The following is a 12757-nucleotide window of genomic DNA, read 5'->3' on the forward strand; positions in this document are numbered from 1 at the left end:
CAGGGAGGTAACAGATGTAAAGCATTTTACCCTCTCCAAGGATAGTCTATGAACAGGTAATGCTATTTCTCTTTCCATTTCAATGGGTAAAGTAAATCACTTGCCTACTCCCACAAAAATAATCCCAGAACTGAAGTTAACCTGAAATGGGCAACGTGTTCAAATGAGATTTTGACCTGGTGTCCATTTCAAGTATAACACAAAACAAATTGGCTTTAGTGTGAATAAAAACTATAATCACCAAGTTAGGACTGTAACTTTTAGTTAGCTGTTTTATTGTTTTGAATTAAGCAAAACCAACAAGTGGATGGAAATCGTCTCATAACAACACTTGAACAAGAAATCTGGGGAGTGTGTGTGTGTGACATTCATTGCCTTACAAAAGAGACCAGCCATCTGACACAACATTTCTAAAAGAAGACAAAGAACTGCTAATTATGTAAAATTTCATTTGCTACGTAATTTAGACCATGACCTAGTGCTTCTAAAAAAACCTGTACAAAATGAGTATTTTTTACATCTCATAGGCACATGAATACAAATCTGATCTATTTTATATATACACATGTACATTACATGAAAACCAGAGATGAAGATCAAATGAAAAGGTGTATATAAAAAGTGCCCCAAACGGGAGATACAATGTGAAAATAAAATGTATTCTTCACAACAGAGAAGTGAAAGGCACAAGTACTAAAATATGTAACCATGCAAAAAATATAAGTACAGCAACAAAGCAAAACAAATGGCTCCCACAACTGATTTTACAGTAATTCTCAAAATATCTCAGTATTTAAACATACATCAGTGCAAAATTTACTGCCCTGTAGCACACTAGTGTTCACATTGTATGATATTCTTTGTTCCCCTTCTGACTTCCTTTCTCCAAAGCCAGAATAATTCAGCTACAGATAAGGTATTTAATAAAACGGGGCCGATGCTGGGTAGTGTAAGAAGATCAGTGCTCTGTCTGGGTGGAAGAGTAACTGCAGCCCTCCTGCACCCCCTACCATCTGCATATTGAACGTGTGCCTGCCAGAACAATCACCTCTGTGCCCTTCACCAGGGCACAACGGGCTTTACGGAGGCTTGCCAGGGTGAGTATCACTGCTGAGAATGGTGATGCAAAAGCTGACAGCTCAGATATCACAGTTGTACCACTAAGAACACCTACATAAAAGAGAGATGCAGGTTCTAGGGGTAGGTATCCAAACTATACCACAGAAGTCCATGTTTGTTAATATATGTTCTCATTAGGTTTAAAGTTTAAGTAAAAAGTAACCTCGCTCTCATTATATGTTTGGATAGGTACTACTCTCGCAGTTGAACAAAAGTTGGAGACTTAAGCCAGTAAGCTAAAAAAAAAAAAAAGTTTAAGAACACAATGTAGCCTGTTAGCTGGCTCCACACTGTGGCAAACTATGGTACAGTGACCCTAGCTGCAGATGTTTCTGTCATTATCTGTAAGGTATGCTGACTAGGCTGAGCTAGTAGGGCTGTGCCTTGCAGTGTCCAAGCACAGCATGCAATTGGATAGCTACAGAGAATCAAGGCAAAACTTATGGGGACATCCCAATGATCCCTTACCTGGATGGACTTCAGGATTATTCACCCCATGTGCTTCCACACAGTGAGATTCGGCTACAACATTTTGCCACATAGATGGGACACCAATTGTTTTCAGAACCACACAAAACGCACAGACAGAACTGGCCTGGTATAAAGACAGGGCTAAAATTCTTTGCTGCAGTAGCTAAAGCCAAACTTAAGCAAACTGATCCTCCCATCTGCTCAAAGTGGCTGCTCCAAGGTGCACAGACACTCTGATAGTGGGCACAGTGGCTGGGGACAAGACCGAGGATGCAAATGTCAGCAAACATATACTGGGGAAGAATCCCACAAAGAAACAACTCTCTTGCACATGAGAGCAACTCCCAGTGCATTAGGCAGGATCACAGGATTCAGACCAAACACCTACAGCAATCCTTATCAAACTCTAAAGGTACATGCAGAATTTCATTAAATAAGAAACCCAGACATGCCACATGCTTCAACAGCAAACTGCTCCTAGGATCGATATTTTGAGTTGAAAAATAGTGAGAAAACAACTCAGAGGATGCTGCAAAGGAACCAAATGCCAGCAACTGTTGAACTATATGCTTTGAAATCAGCTGTGTTACATCACCTGTCATGCCTTTTTGACAATGTTCCTCGATAACAAATGACATAACGAGAATACAAGCATTGCTACTTATAACAGAACCAATTCAGGAACTACTCAGTTAAAGTTTAAGTCAAATTTTCACTTAAATCAATATAAGCCAAGCCACTGATTTGGCAAGTGTTTGATCAGCTGCTACTTCCTTCCTTCCTTGGAAAAAATCCCTCAGAGCACACCATACAGTATTTGTTTTAAGAGAAAACCACTGTATATTCACTGCCATTAAAGAAGAAAAAAAAAGTATTCATTTATTTGTAAATTCTAGTTCTTCGATTCATCACATGTCACTAGCACTATGATGCAGAGACCGCTGAACAATGACTGATGTAGCAGGCCACAATGTATGTTTATATATTAGCTTCCAAGCCCTCAATTGCTAACCAGATTAGGGAGCCTAAATACCATAGGCCAAAATCCTTTCTGGAGAGTAATGCAGTTCTACTGAAGTAAATGGAGCACTGCTGCCTTCAGACAGCAAAATATTTGTTGATACACGTATCTTTCAGAATTGATAACGCTGTGTTCAACTCCCTACAGAGCTGGCTGAGAAACATCTGAGTTTCTCCCAAGACTGTAACAGGAAAGTTGGCAGCAAAAGTGTATTGGATTATTTATTTTTAGACTTGCTACAAATTTGCATATTAAAACCTCTTTAAAAATAGATGGGATGGTTACAATTTGCATTTGCCACTGTTGCACTTCAAAACATGACAAAAAACTCAACAGCTTGAGTCTTTAATAGAAGTTATTAAAAAAATCTGAAAAGTACTCCTTGGATGTCAAGGTAGTTTTGAATCAGCATCACACTCCAAAACCAGAACTAGGCAGCAGCTGAAGGTTCATGTCTGGAGGGAAGCAGCCAACATTAGAAAAATCTTGAGACTACATTTCAGGTACTCTTAAGTGCAGGTTCTGAAAGAGGTATTTTTTCTGCAGCAGGTTGTATGTGGGATTAGCCTGATGGACAGCTTCTAGCCAGAAGCAAGTAATTTTTTTTTTCACTGTACAAAAATACCTGCAGTGGTTTGCAGCTGGTTTGACTGTAATACCACTTAGCTTTTCATAATCTACAGTAGAATGAACTAAGGAGCAGATCAAGATACAGTACCTTGGATTGTGTTTGCACCCCTAAGGGTTAAATGAGAAGCACAGGTTTGACACAACAATGTTCACTGCGTTTGAGTATTGCTAGAATGCGATGATACCACATTTCTGTGTTTGATGTTATTTACCCAGAGAAGCGAAGCCATTGTTCCACCAACAGTAACAGACACAGCCTGCAGTTCCCCAGCTGGCTGTGAGCACAAAGGAAACCCACAGTAAAGTAGTAAGAAATTTACCAGAGGACACTAAAACTGGTGCCTCCCTATCTCCCACATCTCCTGTCCATTCTGCCAATGTGTCTGACACTTGATCAAAACATACACTCTCCGCAGCGTCGATATCAGATTACTCTTCTCTCTTCCCCAATGACCCATCAAGTGATCCCTTATTACTGAGTTACCTGGCATGTCATAAAACGTGACAACTCTTCTGGGATGGAAGGGTTCTCCAAGGCTTAGACTGCAAGACAAATTGGTCTAGTATCTGTAGTTACTCAGTCTAAGAATGCAATTGCTAATTAGTATTTTTAGTAGGTAGATATAGAGAGAAGAAAATGTATCTGCCAGTGAAATGCCTCTCTCACCTCCAACTCATAGCAAGTACCTGGATATGTATTTGAACAATAACAGAAAGCAGCACTACACCAAGGGCACCACAGGAGCAGAAGTATAACTCCTTTATGCAATAAAACAAAGCTACAAACACCACCAACATGGTGGTAAGGCAACTCTTCAAATGCAAACACTGGAGCAAGGAAGAGCTTCTAAATGCTAAAAGCGGATGGGTACACAGGTAAACAAGAAGTCCGGCAAGTCTTAGAAAATCCACTGCTGGATAACCTTGGCTAGAATACCGCTTTCAGCCAGATTTAATGACTATTTGTCACTATTTGTGACTGTTCACCTCTTACATATAATTACCTGCACAGAAACTTGGCTACCGCTACAGTCCTGTCTTCTGTTCATGTCCACGGGCTCTGTGGTCTCAGTGAAATAAGCCAGGCTCTCTGCTTCCCAAGTGCTCAGCATAACTCTCAGTGAAACAGTCCTCAACATTTGCTGATGTTCTACCTAATGGGAATGGGGCTTAGATTATTAACATTTTGAAGCCAAGTCCAGTTTACTTAAAAATATTTAGGGGAAAACATTCAGTTACCAGTCTGACCTGCAACAGCTTCACTCACATGCACCATGCAGAGGGACACGCCATCACTAAAGTGCAGGTGAAGAGTCCTGTAGGCAGCGTACTGTAAGTAGCACCACGCTGGCTTAACTGTTCCTCTCCTACCTTCTGGGCAGCACATCCAGAAGCAGCTACAGGTGGGAAAGGCGCATGCATGCGGTGTCCATGGTGTTCCACCTGCTTCTCCACAAACAGAAGCTGCTGCAGTTTAGCACAGGACATTTTACACCAGCCCCAGGTGACAAAGGAGTAGTTTTTAAATCCCTTCCTCCAGATTATCCTAGAGCCTCAGGAAACCAGCCCCGAGACATCACTGTTTGAACAAGACTGTACCATCTCTCCCAGAGCACTTAAGTCTGAGACATCTTTGTGTGCTGGGGTGTTGTGTCCAATAATTATTCCTCTGGTCCTTTTCACTTTCCAGTTACTTCACACCTGCCTAATGCAGACCATAGAAACAAACTGGTTTTATTTTCTTGCCTTCAAGAAAGCCTGATTTCAGTACTTCTCCGCTTCCCATGACTCCAGTAACACATCACTGAAGGCAAGAGCACAGAGATTGCAGAAAAAAAAAATATATTTACATTCATAATGAATACGTGTTTATGTATTCAAATTCAGGAAAAATGCATCACATGTACACACCAAGATACATCAAGAGAATACGAGGGGCAAAAGACAGCAAGAAACACACAGAAAAGCACAGTCATTCTACTGTAACGTTCTTCTGGGGAGTGTATTCAATAGAGGAAACATCTCTATGCACTGGGGAAAGCCAGATAATTGGGCCTATTTTTCTGTGCCAGTTGGTGTGAATTAAAAGTGTCAAATTTTTACTTTAAAAAAAGTGCATGGAATAAAAGGGTTTTTTTAGCATTCAACTAGCCAAACAATTCCATAAGCTCCTTATATAAGCTACATTATTAATTAAAAAGGTCCTAGCCCTACAGTACACAGATCCTACTCAGGAGAACACAGGACATGTTGAAGTCCACCCCTATTTAAGGCAGCATTTAAGCATTCACTCAACTTTAAAGCTTATGTCCTGTCCCACTGACTTCTATGAGCAGTCACAGTACACATTTAAAGTTAAGCACCTGCACAACTGCTCATCTAAATCAGGATGTTCCCTATTCAGAGTTTTAGGTATGCATGTGTGTACTCAGTCTAGACTGGCAACATCTGCAAGACTAAGCTCTTTTTCTTTTTACTGCCCTATAGGTAAAAGTCACTCCACATCAGACTTCTCTCCACCACTGTGTTAGGACCCAGCCAGTCCTCTCCATAGCTTGCCCATAAAATGTCTATCTCGGGTGGGAAAGCAACTCAAGACATAATTTCAAGGGCTGCTCGTCCCACTAAAGTGAGTTTTTTTTTTTTTTTTTTTTTTTTTTTTTGTAAGAATTGGAATGTCTTCCTTCAGTGAAATTGTTAAAACTAAGGGTGAGGGGAAGGGGAAGGATCTCAGAATTCACCTTAATGGCCCACAATAAACCCCTGAAAATAGGGGAACAGATTTGAAGAGCTTCTTAGCCTCATTGCTACAGGAACCCTGACGTAAGAAACACACATGCGCATACACGCTGAAGAGCGGGCTGGCTCAGAGCATCCCAAAGCAGGCCTCAAAGTGATCTCGCATAAAAAGCACTTTGTGCTGACAGTGGCAAACAAGTGGAGGGTGATTTTTCACAAACAGCAACAGTTCTACAATATCTTCCTCTTCTTCCCTTTTACTTGGTGTCCTTCCTTTTCCCCAAAGTTTGTTTTTATCATCTTATATGTGGTTTCAGTACTAAAACTAAATCAGATAGGAAATTACACAGTCAGCACCAGTCAGGAACTGAACCTGGGTATGCTAATTGGTTTGTGGTACCCAAATTCCTGGAAGAACGAAAGAACAATTCTTGCTCCTAAAGTTAGGGCCACATCCATATGTTTCCATTGTCTTTTTTACCTTTACAACTAGAGGTAGAGTCATTTTGTCCAGTATCTAAACCAGCATGATCCAGTTATATTGTTATTACATTAATATACAGTATCCATCTTATCACAAGTATTGAAAGTGCATGGAAAAAGTCTAACCAAGCCAATCCAATGACAAATAACAGTGTACCAAACATCATATAAACACACCCGCGCACCCACACTCACACGTAGTGTATATATATATTTATAGATTAATTTACAGTATCAGAGTGTTGTTTAGATCCAGTGGCATGTGCAGAAATATCAGGCAGTTGCTGCTTTTTCTTCTCACATTCTCTTCAGTTCTTTATTTCCAAGATAGATGGGTTGTGGTCCAGGATTGCCAAAATGATCTTGTCCATATACTGTCGCAATCTGTAGTTTATCTCTTCCTGTTCTTTAAGGGCTTCCATGAGCTGAAACGTAACATTTTGAAGTTACTCTTGAAATATTCTCACTAGTTTACATAATAGCATGAAATTCAGACAGGTGAGAGACCAGTGCCTGCTTGGGATCACCAAGTCCTTCTGTGATAGGTATTCTACCTCCAGCTCCTCCCTGTATCTGTATTGGAAACAATCTGTATGTTAAAGACCTTTACTGTTACAGAAGGATCTTTTTGGCAGGTTGTTTGAAATAAATTCCTCATCAACCTCCTGCATCCACACCGTGCGCTGAGATGAGGGAGCTCATTCAAGAGCTTCATGACAACTTTTTTTCCTATCTACTGAAATCTGAAGTACATTGCATGAAAGGCTGAACAGAACAAGGATTTCAGTATTTTGCACTGGAAACAATATGGGCTCCCTCTGTACCATGTGCATACTCTCTCAAAAAACTCCCAAACAACACAGCTACATACTCCTCAAGAACAACCCAGTGAATATTCTATGTTCTATATTAAATACATGTGTTTCACTAAACCTTTGAGCTGTGAAAGGCCCCTCAGACTCTCCAAAGACGAAGACTGCTTGCTTTTATACTCTGCATGCTTAATGCCAAACTGAAAAAACTGCCCAGGACTGCCAGAACCCCAGATTCTTCTAAAGCTGATGTGATTTAGGTGTCCATTTTCATTAGCCTTCATAGAAGTCCCACCCTGAATCTGCAGTTTCTTACCTTCATTTTGATTATACAGGACAAATGGCACAATAGGAAAAGTCTGTGCCGGTCTGTGAGGTTTACTATGCCTGGGCCACAGCTGTACAGCACTCCTTCAGAGGAGTGCTGAGCATTCCTTGCATGAGCCGGAGTCATGAGATTCAGAAGGAGAAATAAAGATTTTTCTTGACAATAGCAAAAGCCCAATTTGCTTTCACCCGATTAGAGTTCAACAATTAAACAGCCTTCCTTCACAGTGCTCTGGTTCAGGCAGAAACTCAAGCACGCACTTCAGGTCAAGGGACTGCACAGGACCTAAGGCTAAAAGGGTCATTCAGGTACAGGCTGGGTAAAACGGTCTGGCTCAGGACCCCTCTTGAAGAAGAAATGGGAAGTTCTGTCCAGAAGTAGTAAAGCATAAAAGGCAAACAATTATTTTCATCTCCTTTATCACTAACCTGTCTTTTTCCCCTGGGAGCTCTTACATGGCCTGATCTCACGATCTGTCCTAGAGCTTAAAGGAAGCTATACCAGCTTGACTCAGCCCATATACAAATGGGTCTCTGATAATACCTTCCAAAGCATTATCAGACTATTATTTGCACACCACCTATTTTTGCCAAGAATTCAGCTCTGCTACAGGGAATATATAGGTCAAATTTAGATCTAAGTGCAAGTTTGTTACTGAAGGAACTTAGAACTAAATCTAGAACACAAAGTATAAACTTAAATGACTAGCTATGGTAATTTCTGTATGAAATTAATGTCATAATATCACAATACCCTGTAAGATAGAAGATGTTAAAATAAAACCATTATAAAGCACTTCACCAAGATTCTAATAATGCCAGTATTTTGAGACACACAAATGGAAGAGCTATATTAAAAGCAGCATCCAAAACCACTTAGATTTAAGGCAATCTTCTAACACACTTGATCTGCAAAGCAGATTTTTTCTGTTGTTCATTTGTCAGCTTCAGATAGTTCAACCTTGACAGTTAATTACACCGAAAAATGCATATTTTTGGATGCAGTACTTGATTTAAGAAAAGCGTATTACCTCATCTCTTGATGCAGAATCAATTTCAGCAGCCAGTGACTGGGCTTTTGTTTGCGTTGCAAAGAGATTTTTAGCTTCATAAAGACTAAGACTTAGGATCTGTCCATTAAGATCATCATTTTGGTCACGAAGTTTCTGATTCTCCTATTTAAGGATGAAGAGACATTGCTTTTAAGTTCTTCCTAGCAGGCTTCATTAAAAAAATAAATTTTTAAAATCACAGGTAGCTTGGATGGCATACGGTAAGGCTGCAAGTTTGCAAGCTAACAGCAACTCTCCTATCAGCACTGACCAGTCCTCCTTGCCTGAATCATAGATGTCTCCTATGTGCACAATTTACATCACCTGCAAAGAAGTCCTTGTCAGATGCAATGCAGGTCTTGTGCTTATGTGAGAATCTAAACACAGTGCGCTAGAGGTTGCAGGTATAGACATTTTTCAGAACAGTCCTGTATACATGGATCAAGAGGCCCTTCCCTGCTCACCTGCTTCAGCCGTTTTATTTCGTGCTCCATTTCCACCTCTCTGGTTTTGGCATTGAATTCGCTCACGCTGGATGAAGAGCTTCTCCCACGTCCAGGACGCTCACATTCCAGCTTGTACAGCTGCAAGTGCTCCAGTTCCTTCCGCAAGTCTTCAATGAGCTGTGGGCATGCAAGCAGGCCATGTCTCTCCAGCCCCTGCACAACCAGACCTCCCTGTACGCACCCATCTCTGTGCTGCACCTCTGTACTCTGACACAAGCTCTCTGTGAGCCTGGTTGAGGCCGGACAGTCCTACAATACAGCCACATGCTCTTCTACGGAAGCCCAGTTCACTTAAACCTCTTGAAAGCTGAAAGTGGCTCTGGTTTCTAAGCTTCATGTCTGAGCGGTATAATTCCCCTTGCAAACATAGTAAAGGAAATGCTAGGGCACACATTCAAGGCTGCAAGTTCTCAAAGAGCTGTAAACCCTTTGGGTCAGGGATTGCCATTTATCAGATATTCTTGCAGCATTCATTGCACTATGGGTACCCCTCCCATAGAAACACAATCCAGTAATACATTCACTGGATATTGCATTTCCAGTGTTCATTCTGCCTGTCCATTCTTTTCAGATGGGCTTCCATGCAGATGAGATGCCATTGCCTGGTCTTACACCACTCCTGACACCTACCTCCTGTGTGGCTTCCCTCTCCTTGTTAAATTCCAGTCTGTTCTGCCGCAGCTTGTCCATCATTCTCTTGTACAAATCCATCTCATCCTTCAGTCGCAGACTAGTGTCTTCCAACCTATCTGACATGCGTTGCCTTTCCTAGAACAAATGGGGAACTTCATAGCTAGCTCGTAAGTGCATGAGCCATCTTCAGTTTTACAACACAAATCTACAGACACAGCTGGTCCTAAGGCTGGCATGTGTCTCAGGGCATTCCTGCCACTAAAGGTAACCAAAGTTCCAATTCCATTAGTCACCTCGTTTAGGGAAGGCAAACTAAAGAAGATGGGTCAACCACTATATGAGTTTGCTCTTACACAAATCAAGGTACTGTTAAATTGGTCAAGCACACAGGAGTTTTGTTACCTCATCTAATCTCTCAGTTTGCGATTTCAGTCGTGTGACAGTGCTTTTCAGCTCACCATTTTCTTCTTCCAGTTGCTGAACCCTGCGTCAACAACAAAAATCCTACAGCAAATGCCTCTTCAAGAATGCAGACACACAAAACAGCATGCTTTAAAAAGTCATTTCACTTGCACTTGATAAAGAGACCAGACAAGACAGTCCTTCTAATCTTAGTATTTTTTAATCACAAGCTACTGTGTGCTTTTTGTTTGTTTTTAGGGCCAAAAATGCTAGACTGACCCTCAGACTGTTATGCTTCTAACAACAGGTATCTAAAAAGAATTAAGTATGAAGAAACAATTGCAGACACAAGTGTTTGCTACAGCTGGTCACAATTCCCTCCTTGAATCCATGCCAAATACCCAGCTAAGCTGTCTCCATGGGCCACGTGGATTAAAGCATTAATGTAAAGCATCCTCCAAGCTTTTGGGCATTAGACATGCAACTGCACAGCTACTCTACCGAACTACTAACCTGTAACCATCTGTGCACTGTCTGGTTGTGAACAGCCTACATTTCCATGCAAAGTAAAATGAAGAAAAGAAGAATTTTTACTCTGTTCTGACTGGGTGGCACCAAGATGTTAGTTACCTTGTATTTAGCAGTTCAATTTCAGTGCCCTTCTCTTTTTCATACTTGCTATATGCTTCTCTATGTCTCTTTATCTCTTCTTCCAGGGTCTGTTCTGCTGATGTTTCTTGGTCTTTCAATAGTTCTTCCAGCTCATGAACTCTAAGGAAACCAGATCTCATTAACAGCTTTACAAGTACTTTAAAAAAACAAAAGCATGCAACTTCACTGCTTCTCCCTTTCCTCCCCATTCCTTATGTCATTCTACTTCACCACCTTTGCTAGCATTTAACCTCCTCTAAATATCTCTCATTTAGAATTAAGTAGTATCAGTTCATCTATTATTCTTTCATTCTCTGTCTCAAGAAGCTGGGACTATGACCCAGCCTTCTGTCTTGCTATGTGCAAGAAAAACAAACCAGGGGCAACCTGTCTTGTAAGAGACAAGTTTCCTCTGTACAAGTCAGTAACATCTCTGTACTAAGAAACTTGCTTGTAAGGCCTCTGCTCACTGAAAATAGTCCACTTGGATTTCTCTGATAAAGCCTTCTTTTACCCGTCAGCACTGAGGCAGAAGAATTGGTCATAGTCTACAGGTACAGCTGCTCCTTCCCTACAACTCTGTTCTTGCTTTGCTCTGACATGGCAGAGACCTGGCTCCGTGCTTTATTACCTGTGAACTAGCTGTGTGTTCTCTTGTTTCAGCTTGCTCTTCAGGTCACCATTTGTCAGGCTATCATTCTCCAGTTCTGTCACCTTTTTTTCTAGGTATGTTACCTGGAAGGGGACATGGAAAAGAATTGAGAGTTTGAATCTAACTTTAATACATCCTTTCACTGTTCCTAACTGGCATCTAGCTACGCTACCCTTTTTAAGGGGAGCATATTTCCCTGCAAATTCACCCAGTGATGAAATCAAGCTCCGAAACTTTGAGTTGCCCAGACCCTGCATTTTCCTTGAAGGCTATCAATGTAAATATACAGTAAAGAAGTAACACAATGCCTAGGTGTGTACTTGCACAGTTATTGCATTTTTGTGAAGCGAAGTCACAATATTAATGAAATATTAAGGATGTTTTCAATGAGCTACTTCAGATCACTGGCAACTGTGAGCAAGAGAGCTTTGTCAGTTGATGCATGTCTCCAGCAGGATTCTGCTGGGTACAGTAACCTTAGTGCACACAGCTCCTCACCTTTTCAGTGATATCGTTATCACAGGAGTCTATACTGTCTCTGAACAGGTCTTCTGTGCTGCCATTACTGCTGCTGAAGTTACTGTTGTGGAAGAGTTGTCTGAAAGATCAGAAGGGTAGTTATTTTACTTGATGAGGATGAAGGAGAAAGCCTGGGCACTGTCTTATAGCCTGGCTTTGCACTTTGAATGTCTGATGCTAAAATCTGTGTAATCATTTCAGTGACAATTACAATTGTTGAAGTCTTACAAGGGACTGGTAACTAAACGAAGTCATACTGAGCACAATAAATGACGTTAGTTCTAGGGTTCTTTGTTGCTTTTGATAGAATCTGCCACCAGCATTAACATAGTTTAAAAATTACTCAGCCTTATTCACACTGCGTACTGAGTTGTATTTGCCTTATTAGAAACTTAAAATAAGGCCACCACTGCACACTGGTTGGTACAGTTAATCTAGAAGATTTCACACAGTAAAAACTTATTTAAGAAACAGAAAAAAGGAAGTATCAAGCAGTTCCCACTATAGATTTGTGTCAAATACACAACACTGGAGTTCATCTAAAATATTCTTGAAACTTAAAGCCCTCCCCAGCCCAGGGCTGGTTCATGCAAAGGAAGATTACAGTTCTCTAAGTCCTTTTTAAAGGGATGCTCTTGCTTTCCTTTGCATTTTGGCAACAATAACAAAAAGGGCCACATTATGAGGGTGAAAGAAGCAATAGCTGGACTGGTGGAATAGCCGTATAAACGGAAGAAAGC

General features: G+C 40.9%; 1 protein-coding gene across 3 annotated transcripts in view; it reads right to left on the bottom strand.

Moving 5' to 3' along the window:
• Nucleotides 1-245: 245 nt before the first annotated feature.
• Nucleotides 246-12757, bottom strand: part of RAB11FIP4 (RAB11 family interacting protein 4) — a 130359-nt gene continuing 117847 nt past the window's right edge. For all 3 annotated transcript variants that reach the window (XM_037406188.1, XM_037406194.1, XM_037406201.1), the window contains 8 exons: nt 11997-12096; nt 11478-11581; nt 10826-10966; nt 10196-10277; nt 9791-9928; nt 9119-9277; nt 8634-8777; nt 246-6888 (listed from right to left, as the gene is read on the bottom strand). In XM_037406188.1, the coding sequence (XP_037262085.1) occupies nt 6772-6888; nt 8634-8777; nt 9119-9277; nt 9791-9928; nt 10196-10277; nt 10826-10966; nt 11478-11581; nt 11997-12096 (985 nt within the window). In that variant the 3' untranslated portion in view covers nt 246-6771. The remainder of the gene's footprint in view (nt 6889-8633; nt 8778-9118; nt 9278-9790; nt 9929-10195; nt 10278-10825; nt 10967-11477; nt 11582-11996; nt 12097-12757) is intronic.

Source organism: Falco rusticolus, chromosome 1 (genome assembly GCF_015220075.1).
Source record: "Falco rusticolus isolate bFalRus1 chromosome 1, bFalRus1.pri, whole genome shotgun sequence".
Lineage (NCBI taxonomy): Eukaryota > Metazoa > Chordata > Aves > Falconiformes > Falconidae > Falco > Falco rusticolus.